This window comes from Penicillium canariense (assembly GCF_028826845.1).
Source record: "Penicillium canariense strain IBT 26290 chromosome Unknown utg000001l_segment0_segment0, whole genome shotgun sequence".
NCBI lineage: Eukaryota > Fungi > Ascomycota > Eurotiomycetes > Eurotiales > Aspergillaceae > Penicillium > Penicillium canariense.
In genome coordinates, this window is record NW_026622728.1 from 1,819,937 (window position 1) to 1,835,558 (window position 15,622).

Here is a 15,622-nt window from a genome sequence, read left to right on the forward strand (position 1 = left end):
CGGATTTTACCGAACCTCTTCGGTAGACACTTCAGCTGGGACAAACAAGAGATTGAGCGACAGCAACAAAAGTTTGAGAGAATACAATGAACGCGGGCATCTTCCTCTGGCACTCGACATTTGCCCCTTCCAGATGGCCGTACTCCTTTGCAGAACACCCTGGAAATTTGCCTGCCATCCTTGGCAATATCCGCGCGGTAGGGCTCACGAACCACTCAGGCAGTTATAGAGTCTTTCTCGTTAGCGATACCGGAGGAAGGTGAGAGAACCAGGAAATTGGTAAACTGCTGGGATTAAATCCAGTCAATCCTCATACGAGGCCAGGAACACACAGAGGGCACCCTCCCTCCTACCGAAAGGGTTTCTATTCCCAGGTATTCACGACTCTAATATTCGTGATCGGCATGACAAGCACCAAGATTGAAACTCTTCATACAGCTGGAGGCACGATGGCTGACAATGGATTGAATCTCACGGTGGCTGAAGAAGTCTCCCTTGCTTCGACTTCAAGAGCTATGTTATATGTCTCTTCACATTTGCTCAACCCATGAGCAGCAAAGGGAGCGAATGCGATTGGCAGAGGTAGAAGTAGAAACACGCCTATTTCTGGCGTCGGGGATGGATAAAATGAACAGTGATGACAAAAACAACAATCGCCTTTTACCAGTTCTGTTCAACGCCGCACCAAGTCTGGAGAGCTCTCAACGTGGCCCAGTTCGGTCTATTATTCTCGGGGTACAAAGAAGACTGACTTGGAGTTGGCTGATGGACATTGTGAATGGATATACTTAGCGATTGTAGATGTTAGGTTGTAAGAATACTTGTCAATAACATGACTCTGCAAGTTTGCGGCGTGGTGGCTTTGATATTCTATTCTTTGGCGTCGGATCCTATTTCTTCGAGTCTGAATATGGGGATAGATCAATCGTGATGATCGTCGGGATGCTTGAAACACCTGATACAGCCAGTTTATCCTACCATTTTAGCCTAACGTATGGGTTGGTAGCTTGCTAACTGGACTTTCAAAGAGGTGGGTACCTTCCAGACTAACAGATTATTCTCCTTGGTTAGTAAAAATGAAAATCAAATTGCAGTTTGAGATAAATCAATATATCAGATCATCCGACAAATAGTTGAATGTGCAAAAACGCGAGCAATTTCAAGCCCGCCCTTGGTTATACTCCTTGTGATATTAACTCCCTTAGATAGCACTTCCTATTTCCCTTAGTTGCTCTTCTTGGCTTCGGTAGCCTCGGTAGCCTCAGACTGCTCGATCTTGGCAACAGCCTTTTTGGCAGTGGGCTTCGTCTTCTTGGCTTCCACGGACAGGCGTGGAATGAACCTGCCCACACGGGCTTGATACTCGCTGTACTCGGGGTATTTTCCGGCGCTAATCGTCTCGGTCAGGCGGGTGCTACCCTGGAAGATGAGCAGGTAGCCCAGAAGACCAATTCCAGTCCACGAGACATAGGTCTCCGTACGGTAGGCAGCCCACAGATACATGGTCAGCCATACAGCCTGCTCGGCGACAAAGTTGGGGTGGCGCGACCAAGACCAGAGGCCGCTGACCACAAAGCCCCGCTCAAGATCCTCAGGGGTGTACTGGTCCTTGAAGGGCTCAGGGATGCGCGCGTTGTTCTGGTACTCCTGCTTCGCAGTCTGGAAGTTCCACTGCTGTTGATCGGCGAAGTACTCGATGATGATAAAGAAGAGCGCAGCGCGGGAGAAGGCCAGGTCGGGCAAACCGAAGACCTCGGGACCCTGGTTGTATGCGGCGACCACCAAGGCGTACGTTGGGGTCGTGATAAGCAGGAGCAGGAGCGACTGGGTCGCAGCGATGAAGGTGAAGTCGAAGATTGTGAAAAGGAAGGGATTGTTCACCTTCGATCGCACGATCTGCCAGCGGTAGTCCTCAGATCCAATTGAGTAGCCGCCTCTGCGCCAATAGTTGAAGGTCAAGCGGAGCTATTCCACATCGCAAGTTAGCAATATGATCATCGGCGCATCCATTGGAAAGAGATGCGCTTACACTCCAAAGCACGCTGATCACAGCGATGGTGTCCAAAGTCTGGGTGCGGATACCAGCCAAACGCGCCCAAGTGGCGTAGTGCACATTATAGACGGCGGGTAGGATACTCCAGAAGCGATCGATTTGCGAATAGTTGCGGTTGATTTCGGCGGCCAGGAATAAAAGCCCAGCCAAGACAGTGCACAGCGTGAGTGCGGAGACCAAGGGGTTGGTCGCAAGGTAAACCGCCTTCAAGCTATCCAGATCCCAACCCGCTTCGCGCAAGCTGGCGGGGAGCCACTGCACCTGGGCGAGATAGGGCAAAACCGTAAATTTGAAGGACGTGCAGTCCGCCAGAGACTCAACACGGGGAAGCGGAAGGGAGACCATGTTTTCCAGACGCAAGACAAAGCGCGGAGCTGTACGGAAAGAGGGAAGATGAGCTAGGAGCATGCGCCGGTCGGGGCCACTCCAGGTTTATGTTTGTATTACCTCATCGGGTAAGGCGCCGATTCGTTCATGCCTCAGGCGCAATACCGCGTGGTCCTCAGGCATTCACTCCTCGCGTCCCAGAGTATTTCAGAATTTCCCCGTTGGGAAGAATATCTGAGCTCCGCCGTGGAACCCCGTCTGATCGTGGCACGGTAGGATCGCCATGGCTCGCAAGATCCTGTGCGTGGCAGAGAAGCCTGCCATTGCGCGTGCCGTCGCCACGCACTTGTCAGGCGGCTCGTTTCAGACTGTAAGTGGCCCCGGATATTCCTATGGGCAGCATGGGCTGAGATAAAGGCATAGCACGCAATCCGAGGCAATCAATATGTCAAGAACTATGAGTTCGACTTCAATTTCGGTGAACCATGGGGTAACTGCTCGGTGACCATGACCAGCGTGATCGGTCACCTCACTGGCCTGGATTTTGATCGTCAGTACAAGGGCTGGATGTCCTGTCCACCAGGAGCTCTATTTGAGGCGCCGGTGCAAGAAGATGTGGATAAGGTTGGAATATTCCGCAATATGACTCTTCAATTCTTTCTAACTCCCGACAGGACAAATTGCCCATTGCAGAGAACATTCGGAACCAGGCCAGGTATAGCAAAGCATTGTTCATCTGGACCGATTGTGATCGAGAGGGCGAGCACATTGGCGCTGAAGTGCGTAACCAAGCAAAGGCTGGCAATTCTCGAATTGAAGTTAAGCGAGCCAGGTTCAGCAACACGGAAAGAGCGTGAGTCCAGTTCCTGGCCGACAGTACGACATCCCCTGACTTAGTCCTCTTTTGAATGTCAGTCACGTTCTCCGTGCCGCTCGGGAGCCAGTTGAGCTTGATGAATTCCAGGCAAATGCCGTGGCCGCTCGGATTGAGCTTGATCTCCGAATTGGTGCTGCCTTCACCCGTTTGCAGACCCTCCAGCTTCAGGCCGTGGTAGCAGTCTTGAAGGAAAAGGTTATTAGCTACGGTAGGTCTTTCGCGTCCTCCTTCCATAGAGTTCGGTCTAACTTCTCGTAGGCTCATGCCAGTTTCCCACGTTGGGGTTCGTGGTCGATCGGTATCTCAGAGTCCAGAACTTCAAACCAGAGACCTTCTGGGGCATCAAGGTTATGCTTCAACGAGAAGGCAAGAAGGTCAATTTTCTCTGGAAACGTGTGCATCTCTTCGACCGCGCAGCTGTCACGATGATGTTGGAACGATGCCTTATAGCTAAGCAGGCGAAGGTTACAGAAGTGAATCAGAAGCCTAAAAGCAAATGGCGACCTCTTCCCTTAACAACAGTGGATCTCCAAATGATGGGCAGTCGTTTTCTCCGTCTGGACAGTCAAACAATTATGAAGGTCGCCGAGGCGCTCTATACAAAGGGATACATCAGTTATCCCCGTACCGAAACAGATCAATTTGACAAGGCCATCGATCTAAAGAAACTTGTGGAAAAGCAATTTCCAGATGGTCAATGGGGTCAATACGCGAAGGAGTAAGCTTTTCTTGAAACATGTCCTCGCAGGCCGCCATAGCTGACCTTTTCTTAGTCTTATCGACGGCAAATTCCGAACCCCTCGCTCTGGTCGTCACAACGACAAAGCCCATCCGCCCATTCATCCTGTTTGCTGGGTCTCACCCAGCCAATTAAACAGCAACGAAAAAAAAGTGTACGAATTCGTGGTTCGCCGGTTCCTGGCTTGCTGCTCCGATGATGCAAAAGGCCAGGGTACTGATATTGAAATCCAATATGGAGAAGAAAAATTTCACGCCAATGGCCTGATTGTGCTGGAGAGGAACTATCTTGATGTTTACGTCTATGACAAATGGGAAAGCAGTCAGCAGCTTCCTAACTTCGAGAGAGGCGAGCTCTTTGAACCGACCGAGGCCAATATTTATGAGGGCAAAACTACGGCCCCGAGCTACCTGACGGAGCCCGAGCTCATTGGTCTCATGGACGCCAACGGAATTGGCACTGATGCGACAATGGCGGAACACATTGCCAAGATCAAAGAACGTGAATACGTCGTGGTACATCCCCGTGGTAGCGGTCGGAGTAAGGTTGAAGAGCTTATCCCGACTCGCCTTGGCATTGCACTTGTGGAGGGGTACGACAATGTCGTCGCGGGTCTTCCAAACAGTATCTCCCTCAGTAAGCCTTTCCTTCGGAAAGAAATGGAACTGCGGATGCTCGAGATCTGCGCGGGCTCTAAAACCCGTCAGGAGGTGGTGCAGCAGAGTCTGGACATGTACCGCGAAGTCTTCATTCACACCCAACGACGCATCGAGATGCTGAAAGCCGCGTGCCGGAAGTACCTGAATGAGTAACCAGTGTCATGATTATTGATCATTCTGCTTATGATACCCCAGCTTGGCCAACTCTCAGTTACCGTTAACTTTAAAAAATTGAAAATTGACGGAATGGTTCTCTGAAACCTCTATGGATCACTTTTTGACGATTCGAAAACGAGAACCCCAAGCCGATCCCTTGACCCAAACACATCGTGTCTTGACTTCCAACCCTACACCTCCGTTTCACCCAGTCTGTACACAACCTCCTGCCGGGGAACCATTCGAATCATTCACGCTGGAGTCACTCGGCTGTGTATCTTGGGTAGCCACATGACACACTACTACCCGCTCAGAAAACCCATCCCACATCTCTGTGTTCCTGTCAATGCACTGGCGGAGCGTGTCGATGCCATTCATCACATCGTGCAGAATATGATCCATGTCCGAGTTGCTCCCGTCCGGAGAGGTGCCACTACCTCCATTATCGTGGGGTTGCTCGCAAGCAGCCTGCTCGCGGGCCGATTCAACTCGGGACGGCGCCTGCAATCTGCTTGCAATCTCTTCTAGGCGGTGGAGGCTTTGATGGATGCTTAGAGAGTCTTCGTGGACACGCTGCAGCTGTTCGGCAATATTATACGTCGCAAGCCAGATATTGTTCTGAACTACCTGCGAGTGGTGTATCTCATTGACAAGGGCTGCCAGTCCCCCGGCTTGGTCGTATTGCTTGAGCATCAGGACAGCGACTGCTGCCAATATTATAAACAGCATGATTGGGACCAGGCTGTCGAGAAACGGATCTAATGGTACCTCCGGTAGAGGTGGATGGACGGATCTGGGGGTCTGGGAGGGAGGCCGTGGCGGCATGGCAGAAGAAACGGTCAACGGAGCAGCCGATGGTCTGGGGCCGGCATGAATTGTCACCATTGATCCTGTCTCAGACACCATGGTGGCATTGCAAACCCCGTAAATCTCTCCCATGATATGTCGTGTGGTAGCTTCAGCATTGATTAGGCCTGGAATCTGCTCAAATGTATACACGGTGCTCGCCAATTGGACTCCACCCAAGGCACGGTCCAGGAAGGAGCGTGAAGGGTTGATATTGGTAAATGGGATGCTGCTATATATACCCCAGATGTTAGCCGTAATGAAAACAAAAAGAGGGATCATGAAGTGCATGACGATGGCTTCTAAGAGAAGTGATGGACAATTCTGATTTACATCTTTCGTCTGGACTAGGGGAATTGATATAGCTCGATATCCTACTCTAGTCAATGAAAATACCCTTAACACTATCTACTTCAACTTCAATATGGTGGGTCTTTCATTGATCAAATGTAGCGATTGACTGCTAGAGCTGCAAGGAGCCCTGGCCTGGGCCCCTGTTTGCCAGCAAGCTGCAGAGCCGTCTCAGCGTTAATGATTTGCTATGATGTTCACAGCCGGCCGGCATTGGAAGTACTCTTTCTTGATATGCAAGAGATTATTAAGACCTCGAAGGCTCGCCAAGTTACCTGACGAAGTGCACAACTGACCCGCGAACCCATTCGGCATCTGTAGCCATTGACCTCTACATTCTAGTTATATACGTACACAGTCTCCCATTGTCGCAGCCTTACCGTGAGAGGCCCTGTCATACGTCCATTCTGGGTATAACACGCAAATAACAATTCATCCAAAGGAAAGAGCCCTCATGAACTGGGTTTACGATTGGGACCATGTCCGACCTGTTTGACAGCTGCACATTATCCAGCTTTGGTGTCGCATGGCCACCACAACGGTAGCGGCGCACACGAGGGAGTGCGATTAACCGTGGCCAAGCCAAAGTGGAGTTTGCGGGAGGCGTTGGACGGAGAATTCCGACAAGTGGCTAGCTTCCCTTGGGCGGCTCTTCACAGGGTACGGAGACTCCACTCCTGCCGTAAGGCTTGGACTGCTGGGCGTCAGCCGTTCCGTCAGTGGCGCCGCCATTCTGAACAAAGAACCTGAAAAACTGCCAGGACCTGAATTACACTTGGCCACAACAAAAATCTAGAGTTCTTCTGTTGATGTCAGGTAATGTTCTGACGGGAAACCCCGCATGCCCGTCTTCGTCGAATACGACCGACGCTGCCCGTCCGTGACGTAATCGAATATCACAACACTGCATGATAGGCTCTGCTCAGTGGTGATCGTTTCCTGGAAGCGGCACTCGCTGCTCGGTATCGCTTCGGGCGCTCACCTCAGTGGCAGAGACCACCGATTTGCGCGTCAGATCAATGTAATATGCACAATCGGGTTGGCCTAATTCGCGTCCACTCGCGTGGGTGATCCACCCCCGCGGGATCCATCAATCTGTCTCCACCCCCATACTCCATACTCCGCACTGGGGCGTCATCCGATGATGAAGATCTGAGACTAAGGAGGAGGGGGAGCACATCCTTTTGCTGGCATGATTGGCTGCAGCCACAGAATGGACGTGATGCTATCGCCGCTCAGTTCATTCGGCGTCCACTGGGTCGTGACAGGGAAGAAGTGCCTTTTTGAGTCATGCCGGGCACGGCATCCATCGATCTGGTAGGCTGGTCCTCCTATTCGCGGCTCATACCTCCAGCAAGGACCGCCGCGAATGGTAAAAAGGAGGTATTTAACGTAACGAGACCAGGGTTGGTCTGACTGTAAGATGTCAGTTTTGTCTGCGTTCCTCCAACGACTGGCTTCCACTCAATGGCATGGTGGAGTAGTGGACTGGAGGTTCTCCGCACATAAAAGGATAGATTTCCCCGGAGCCCACTTTGTCTCCTTCCATTTGCGTGAGCCTGAAGACTTTCCTGCCATTACTCCTCAGGTTGAAGCGTAAAGCGATTGCTATACTGCCATAAGACTTGATATCCACCGCCAGTGCACCATGAAGGAGAGCGGGATTGTAGGGCCAGTCCACGAGACCAGTGGCTCGAGTGAGAACAGAGGGGAGAGCCCAATGAGCTCTGACAGGGAAAAGCCGGAGACTGCTCATATCCCCGATGTCGAGAGTCGCAAGGACCGCGGCCATCTAAATGCTATCTTTGATAATCCTCTGGCTGGGATCCCCCGCGAGCAGCTGATGAAAGATGTCCACGAGTTCTGCCGACGATTCAACCTGATGGCCGACCTGGAGACTTTCCAAAAGGGGGCTCTCATTTCGCAGAGTCCTGAAACGGCGGCGACGATGCCGGAGCTAAACGAGTCTGAGAGAGAGTCACTCATTCGTGAGAAGACTCATAAGTGGAGCCAGCCATGGGAGTTGTACTTCCTCGCAAGTAAGCCGAAACCCAGTCCATGAATATCATCACAGAATCAAATCAAGTTGACCCTCTCTTCTCTCCCTAGTCATGTGCTCGCTTGCGGCCGCCGTCCAAGGAATGGATGAGACTGTCAACAACGGCGCGCAGGCCATCTACTTGGATGTACGTTGTATCCACAGGTTATTATTAGGCCAGGAATTGACATCATGCCTAGATCCTCGGTATCAAGAACAGTGACAACCTGACTGGCCTCGTCGTCGGCGCCCCATATCTGGCTTGCGCAGTCCTCGGCTGCTGGCTCACGGAACCACTCAATCGATACTTCGCTCGTCGCGGAACGATCTTTATTTCCTGCTTCATTGCGGCAATTGCATCTGTATGGGAAGGGCTGTGCAACTCCTGGGTGAATCTGTTCATTGCCCGCTTTGTCCTGGGGTTAGGTATTGGATCCAAATCTTCCACCGTCCCTGTCTATGCGGCCGAGTGTTCTCCAGCTCCCATTCGTGGTGCCCTGGTCATGATGTGGCAAATGTGGACTGCATTTGGTATCATGCTGGGTAATATCATGGGTGTGGCTTTCATGCACGTCTCAAGGGATCTCAGCTGGCGTCTCATGCTAGGCTCCACGGTGGTGCTGCCTCTGATAGTCTGCTCGCAGGTCTACTTCTGCCCCGAGTCGCCCAGATGGCTAATCGAGCATAACAAGATTGAGAAAGCCTACACGAACTTCAAAATCCTTCGTCCTACCGAACTGCAGGCTGCGAGAGATCTTTACTATGCATATGTCGGTGTGGAGTTGGAACGCAAGATCAACAGGGGCAAGAATTTCTTCACCATGTTCTTCGAGCTCTTCTCCGTTCCCCGTAATCGACGCGCCACTCTGGCCACTTGGATTGTCATGTTCATGCAACAATTCTGTGGTGTCAATGTCATCGCCTACTACTCGACCACCATCTTCCAGGATTCCGGATATAGTCTCTCGACGGCCTTGCTGGCATCTATGGGAACTGGCATCCTTAACTGGGTCTTTGCCCTGCCAGCCGTTCTGACGATCGATACTTGGGGCCGTCGCAACCTCTTGCTCTTTACGTTCCCATTCTTAGCCATATTTCTCCTCTGGGCCGGCTTTTCTTTCTGGATTGACGCCAGTAACCCCACTAGTAAGGCGCGAGTTGGGATGGTCACCACAGGCATGTATCTATTCGAGGTTTTCTACTCACCCGGTGAAGGTCCTGTACCGTTCACCTATTCGGCTGAGGCGTTCCCGCTTCACGTTCGCGAAGTGGGGATGTCGTGGGCCACCGCCACGACATGGTGCTTCAACTTCATCTTGTCCTTCACTTGGCCGCATCTTCTGTCAGCCTTCAAGCCTCAGGGAGCCTTTGGCTGGTATGCAGCCTGGTGTATTATTGGCTGGTTCCTCGTGTTGCTCTTTGTTCCGGAGACCAAGGGTGAGTGCTTCTTGTCTTCTCCCTCTACACTATACTAGTCTGACTTTCTTTTTAGCCCTCACTCTGGAGGAGTTGGATCAAGTCTTCTCGGTGTCTACCAGAAAGCACGCCTCCTACCAGATGAAGAATGCCATCTGGCACTTCCGCGTCTGGGTTCTGCGCCGGAAGCTGGAACCTTTGCCGAGTTTCTATCAAGGTACCGAGCATCTGCCTGAGGTTGGCGATAACACTGAGAAGTAATCAACTTTCTCTTTCTGTCGAAACTGTAAGGTTTGTATCTCAGGTTTAATACCCCGGAAGCCCCGATGACGCTACGTAAGAAGGAAGCGATTTGTATCATCTTCGCGGTAATGCCGTTTTGGATCTTGTTAGGTTAGAAACCCTTCGGTAGTTTAATTATTGTTGATTTATTTCCATTGTTTAAATGAACTTCCGCTCTCTAATATATACTAGGTATGAAGTTGCAAGAAGATCGTAAGCGCAATTTGTACTTAGATGCCACAGTATTGTAGTAAATGGAGGTTGTCAACTTTGCTCATTCCAAGATAGGGAGCGCCCAGTATGAGCTGTACACGACTTGGCACGTGCTATCAATACAACTATAAACGAAGAGAAAAGCAGAGAGAAACCATTCATATAGGTACAAAAGCAATATGTAGACAACATTCTCCGCCCCAAAAGGTTAAGCTGGATGCTTTAGCCTACTCCAGCCTCTTGCTCAGGACAGCACCATACCAAATAGTCGCAATCAGGCTGACCATGTTCACCAAGCTAGACAAACCATGAATCCGGCCAAACTTCTTGTTAAGGGCAACCATCTCCTTGGAATGAGGAGGAGCATCATAGCTCTTCTTGCCATCACGAGTTTCTATGCAACAAAAGTCAGGCCATATATATCACCCAGAGGAGATACAGTTCACAAAAATCATGAATCATGAAACTGCATATAGAGTAACGGAAAAACTTACCCTGTTGCTTCCGCTCGCGCATAGTGTTAACCGTCAACGGGCGAAGGACAAACATATTGATCAGCCCGGTGATTGCGACGGTGGCCATGGGCAGCAGGGTACTAAAGCGGTCCTCCGGGCCTAACAGGCCCGAGATACCGAGAGCTTGTCCACCTCTGCTGGCAGTCAGGGCGACCACCACGGGCAGGGCAGTCTGCATTGAGAAATAAACAGGGAAAATGGCGGTTTGCAGGGTAGCGAACTGCGGGCGCGGCAAGGCGCGGAAAGCAACAATACCGCCGACGAAGGACTTTTCAGGGGTTAGAAAGGTTAAATTAGAGTCCTGGATGGGCTTTGGCTTGGGCTTTGGCTATTATTTTACCTGGAAGATCTGCGATCCCAAAAGAGTGCCGTAGCTAGGAGGATGTTAGAAGGGTGTTTCGATTTGGACCAGATTTCAAGTCCTGCGTGTCTCCCATAGCCGGATGGGACGTACCTCAGGATGTGGTAGGGACGAGGGTCAGTCATGATGGAGATGATACAGATTTTTGATTGCAGAGAGGATCGTGTAGTTTGAATTGAACGTACGGAAGCTTGCGGAGAGGGAAAGCTAATGGGAGGTATTTATTACCACGGTGGAAATGCCGCCGCCGCTTTATTGCCAGTTAGGTGCGGCGCGATAGTAACTTATGCCCACGCACTTCTGGTAAGCCCACGCAAGTCAAGTGATGTCATGTGCGCGTGTCTGGGGCTAAACCAAAAAGGAAATATCACGCGTCTGTCTACATCGCGGCTCAGTAAAACGCCTGCCTCTTGACTCTTCCCAACTCTGGCTCATTGGAGTCTGAACTATTCAGTCATGGCAGAAAAAGAGGCCACTGTCTACATTGTGGATGTGGGAAGGTCCATGGGGGAGCGTCGGCACGGTCGTCCCAACACGGACCTGGAGTGGGCTATGGAGTATGTCTGGGACAGGATCACGACCACGGTATGCATGCTTTACTCTCCTGACTCTCCCTATGGCCTTCATTAACTGGTTGGCTAGGTTGCAACTGGCCGCAAAACTGCTACGGTCGGTGTAGTCGCATTACGGTCAGATGGTACGCAATCAGCTCCAGCTTCCGGGCCTGTCTAATCGGGTTGAATTCCAGAGACCTCCAATGACCTCCAAGAGGACCCCAGCTTCTCAAAAATATCCGTTCTCTCGGATCTTGGGCAGTATGCTGTTTGATGCCCTGTCTATGAATTCTGTGGCTAATTTCCCAGAGTACTTATGCCTGACATTCGGCGATTGCGAGCCGCAATCAAACCAAGCCACACTAACAAGGGCGATGGTGGGTGACCATTGGCTTCTTTATTTGAGTTTTCAGAAGCTGACTGGCTTTCAGCAATCTCCTCCATTGTCATTGCCATTCAAATGATTAATAGCTTCACCAAGAAGCTCAAATACAAGCGGAAAATTGTACTGGTCACTAATGGCACTGGAATGATGAGCAATGATGGGCTCGAGGAGATCCAAAAGAAGATCCAAGAAGACGGCATCGAGCTAGCGATCATGCAAGTCTTTTCAAGAGCATTTGTCCCGTTCAATCTCGCTAACCCGGTGCAGTGGGGCTGATTTCGATGACGCGGAGTTTGGTGTGAAAGAAGAGGACAAGGACTCTCACAAGGTAATTCTAAATCGGTCGAGTTTTGATATTTCTCGTTCTGATTCCATTCCCAGGCTAAGAACGAGGCCCTACTTCGCGACTTTGCCGAAAGCTGCGACGGTATCTATGGCACGCTCGAGCAAGCTGTCTCAGAGTTGGAAATTCCTCGCATTAAGGTCACCAAGAGCATGCCTTCTTTCAAGGGGTTCCTCTCTCTCGGTGATGCATCTAAGTATGAAACTGCACTACGAATCCCCGTCGAACGATACTTCCGAACCTATGTCGCCAAACCCCCGTCGGCGAGCTCCTTTGTCCTGCGTTCCGGAACTGGAACCGAGCAGGAAGAAGCTGGAGCTGGTGCAGGTCAGCCATCAAGTGACGGTGAAGCTCTGACCACCGTTCGGATGTCACGAACATATCAAATCGACGATGAATCTGCGCCCGGGGGCAAAGTCGACGTTGAGCGCGATGATCTTGCGAAGGGATATGAGTATGGACGTACGGCCGTTCACATCAGCCAGACTGATGAGAACATAACGACGCTGGAAACCTTTGCGGGCCTAGAAATTCTTGGGTTTATTCATATGGACAAGGTACGCTCCCCGGAAGTCGAAGTACATGTGATGAAACTAACCTCGCGGTGGTGTAGTATGACCGATACCTACACATGTCCAATACCAACGTTATCATCCCACAGCGAGCAAATGACAAAGCATCGCTTGCATTGTCATCATTCATCCATGCTATCTACGAGCAAGACTCCTACGCTGTTGCCCGGCTGGTGACCAAAGAAGCCAAGCCTCCATTGATTGTATTGCTTGCACCATCTATCGAAAAAGACTACGAGTGTCTCATCGAGGTCGCCCTTCCCTTTGCCGAAGACGTGCGATCATACCAGTTTCCTCCTCTAGACAAGGTCGTCACTGTCTCGGGAAAGATTGTCACTGAGCATCGCAATCTACCAAATAATGAATTACACCAGGCAATGAACGATTACGTTGACAGCATGGAACTGGACGAAGAAGAGTAAGTCGGCGAGTTCTGGAAGCCTATGCATTTCCAATGGCTGATTGAGTATATTCAGATTACCCATCGACGACTCTTACTCTCCGCTTCTGCACCGGATTGAGTCCGCAGTGCGGTACCGCGCTGTGCATCCCAACGATCCTATTCTTGAACCATCGGAGCAACTGACCAAGTTTGCTCATCCGGATAAGGAATTGGTCAGGAGATCGCACGGTTCCCTGGAGAAATTGGTCTCTGCAGCAAACGTCAAGAAAGGTAAGTCCCCCTCAACCCTAGTAAAACCGAAAGCATATATCAACTCGAGATCCTTTAGTCCCACCCAAAACCAAAGGCCGCAAACGCCAACGCGAAACTGAAAAACCCCTCTCCGGTCTGGACGTCGACGCCCTCCTCAAGCAAGAACCCAAACGCACGAAGATCTCCCCCGAGAACGCTATCCCAGAATTCAAGCAGATGCTCTCGCGCGCTGATAGTCTCGACACCATTCATGATGCTGTGAAACAGCTGGCCAGCATTATCGAGACACAGATCAAGCACAGCCTCGGTGATGCCAACTACGAGCGTGTTGTCGAAGGGCTGGGGACTATGCGCGAAGAGCTGGTGGACTATGAAGAGCCTGCGCTTTACAATGACACCTTGCGCGCGTTGAAGGGAAAGATACTGGGGGAGGAGCTAGGTGGCGATCGGAAGGAGCTGTGGTGGCTGATTAGGAAGAGTAAGCTGGGGCTCATTGACCGGGCTGCGTCGGAAATGTCGAATGTCTCTGAGGAGGAAGCGAAAGAGGTAAGTTCAGAAGAATACGATGTTAATCTGGATCAGCTGCTGATTGGGTGTACAGTTCTTCTCTGCAAATTAACAACCAGGTGCTTTTCCATAGCTTTCGCGTAAAAGTCTGCCGCATCTCTTGCTGGGATCATCATTAGATGAGAATGATACACGTTATGACACGACAAGGCATCGTATATTTTGAAGATAGACGGAAACAGCTTCTGCCTAAGTGTTCTAAAAATCGCCCATGCTGGGAATCAAAATAGTAACAAAGAAACGCTCGAATGGAAATGGAGCATAGAGTGACTCGCGCTTGATATCATGCTCAACAAAAGCAAAATGGGTGTATACGACTTCCTCCAACACGATGGTTTATGAGATCTTGCCAATCCGCTTCTTTCCAACGTCTAGCTTGGCTCTCAATCTGTAGCCCGCAGTCAGTAAGAGATAGTCCACGACTAAAAGGATCAAGACTAGAACGAACCGATCGGTATCCTCATCCGTCAGCTTCAACAGCTCATTCTGCACCTCCAATTCCTCATGAATAGCAGTTCCCAGCTCCCTCTGCCGAATAATAATTTTCATCAACTCCTCAACACTCTGGTCCTGCTCCTTCATCGTCTGTTGTTGCAACTGTAGCACGCCCTCGTTGTCCAGCTCGCGTGTGCGCTCCGTCTCCTTGCCAAGAACTCTTCCAGATCGTACGGGGGTCCGGCGCCCACCGTTCGCTGCTTCCGCATTCCCCGCCCTCAGTAGCGCCTCCTTATCCTGGATTGAGGCCACGGCGCGATCGAGCCGGCTCTTTGCGGCCATGGCATTTAACAAGTCTTCCAGTCCATCCCTTTCCTTACGCGCGTTGATAAGCAAGTCCTTGCGGCGGCGCAGCTCGCCGTCACCCAAGCTGGATGATCTGGATGATTCCTGGGCTTCCCGGCCACCCAGGCTCTTTAAGCCTTCTTCCAGGGTGGTGATCATGGATCCGGCGCGGACGAGACTGCTCTTTGCTTGCGCGGAGCTCTCGTGCTGTTTCTGTGGTGTGGTCTCCTGATCTCGGCGGGACAGCTGCAGTCGTGCATCGTGGAGGTGGGATTTCATGTCGCGGTAGTAGTCAAGCCAGAGGGTCGGGTCGGTAATTGAGCCGTTGGCTGCTGAGCCGGGGTCTGTAATGGCTGCATGCAGTCGAAAGGAGGTAGTTGAGCTTCCATTCGAAGATGTTGCTGCAGCAGTAGGAAGGTTTAGGAAAGCTCGCCAGGCAGACGAGGTGCGCCAGCGTCCATCAGGGGCCTCGTTGATCGCACGGAGGTATTCCTCGAGGCCGCGACGGCGCTCTTCACGGAAACGCTCGTTGGTGACGGTGTTGGAAATCCAGGATTTCGACGGGAGAGGTACAGGAGGTTGCGTATCGGTCTGGCTGATCAGATTGCTGTTGAAAGCAGCAAAGTCCGAGTAGCGCTTCGAAACGGTAAAGGAACGGAGTGGGAGGCGAATCGTGATATGGTAGATTGTGTGCGGAGGAGATGTATGCGAGAGACTAGTAGATGGAATGGCAATCTCAACGGTTGGCGCCATGGCTAGTTGAGTGGCAGTGGCATGGGGGAGTGGAAGTTGGAAGATAAGAAGATCAGTTGAAGCTGAAGGAACCCGCGCATGACGCAACACCCCGAAGCAGTTTAGCCCGAGCTGCCAGGCACCCACCGCCCGCAGTATACAATAAGCTACGAGGAGCAGAGGAAGAGGCGATTGACAGGT

The 15,622-nt window shown here is 51.3% G+C and overlaps 7 protein-coding genes across 7 annotated transcripts; 3 read left to right on the top strand and 4 right to left on the bottom strand.

Annotated features, from left to right (window-relative positions):
- Positions 1-1,224: 1,224 nt before the first annotated feature.
- Positions 1,225-2,398, bottom strand: N7482_000624 (DUF1295 domain protein; the record flags this gene model as incomplete). Its single annotated transcript, XM_056682749.1, has 2 exons — positions 1,225-1,965; positions 2,030-2,398. The coding sequence occupies 2 exons, from the start codon at positions 2,396-2,398 to the stop codon at positions 1,225-1,227; spliced, it is 1,110 nt and encodes a 369-aa protein (XP_056546355.1).
- A 265-nt stretch (positions 2,399-2,663) lies between these two features.
- N7482_000625 (DNA topoisomerase 3) lies at positions 2,664-4,808 on the top strand (the record flags this gene model as incomplete). Its single annotated transcript, XM_056682750.1, has 6 exons — positions 2,664-2,750; positions 2,804-3,004; positions 3,055-3,233; positions 3,296-3,465; positions 3,516-3,975; positions 4,031-4,808. The coding sequence occupies 6 exons, from the start codon at positions 2,664-2,666 to the stop codon at positions 4,806-4,808; spliced, it is 1,875 nt and encodes a 624-aa protein (XP_056546356.1).
- Positions 4,809-5,015: 207 nt separating this feature from the next.
- N7482_000626 (uncharacterized protein) lies at positions 5,016-5,948 on the bottom strand (the record flags this gene model as incomplete). Its single annotated transcript, XM_056682751.1, has 1 exon — positions 5,016-5,948. The coding sequence occupies one exon, from the start codon at positions 5,946-5,948 to the stop codon at positions 5,016-5,018; it is 933 nt and encodes a 310-aa protein (XP_056546357.1).
- A 1,708-nt stretch (positions 5,949-7,656) lies between these two features.
- Positions 7,657-9,723, top strand: N7482_000627 (sugar porter family MFS transporter; the record flags this gene model as incomplete). Its single annotated transcript, XM_056682752.1, has 4 exons — positions 7,657-8,047; positions 8,118-8,194; positions 8,247-9,483; positions 9,539-9,723. The coding sequence occupies 4 exons, from the start codon at positions 7,657-7,659 to the stop codon at positions 9,721-9,723; spliced, it is 1,890 nt and encodes a 629-aa protein (XP_056546358.1).
- A 461-nt stretch (positions 9,724-10,184) lies between these two features.
- Positions 10,185-10,958, bottom strand: N7482_000628 (DUF4149 domain-containing protein; the record flags this gene model as incomplete). Its single annotated transcript, XM_056682753.1, has 4 exons — positions 10,185-10,351; positions 10,452-10,740; positions 10,813-10,846; positions 10,927-10,958. 4 exons carry the CDS (start codon positions 10,956-10,958, stop codon positions 10,185-10,187), a joined length of 522 nt encoding a protein of 173 aa, XP_056546359.1.
- A 331-nt stretch (positions 10,959-11,289) lies between these two features.
- Positions 11,290-13,961, top strand: N7482_000629 (ATP-dependent DNA helicase 2 subunit KU80; the record flags this gene model as incomplete). The annotated part of the gene is made up of 10 exons (XM_056682754.1): positions 11,290-11,418; positions 11,476-11,530; positions 11,582-11,648; positions 11,697-11,764; positions 11,819-12,033; positions 12,154-12,672; positions 12,729-13,105; positions 13,164-13,360; positions 13,419-13,888; positions 13,944-13,961. 10 exons carry the CDS (start codon positions 11,290-11,292, stop codon positions 13,959-13,961), a joined length of 2,115 nt encoding a protein of 704 aa, XP_056546360.1.
- Positions 13,962-14,245: 284 nt separating this feature from the next.
- On the bottom strand, positions 14,246-15,442 carry N7482_000630 (Qc-SNARE protein; the record flags this gene model as incomplete). The annotated part of the gene is made up of 1 exon (XM_056682755.1): positions 14,246-15,442. One exon carries the CDS (start codon positions 15,440-15,442, stop codon positions 14,246-14,248), a length of 1,197 nt encoding a protein of 398 aa, XP_056546361.1.
- Between the last annotated feature and the right edge of the window lie 180 nt (positions 15,443-15,622).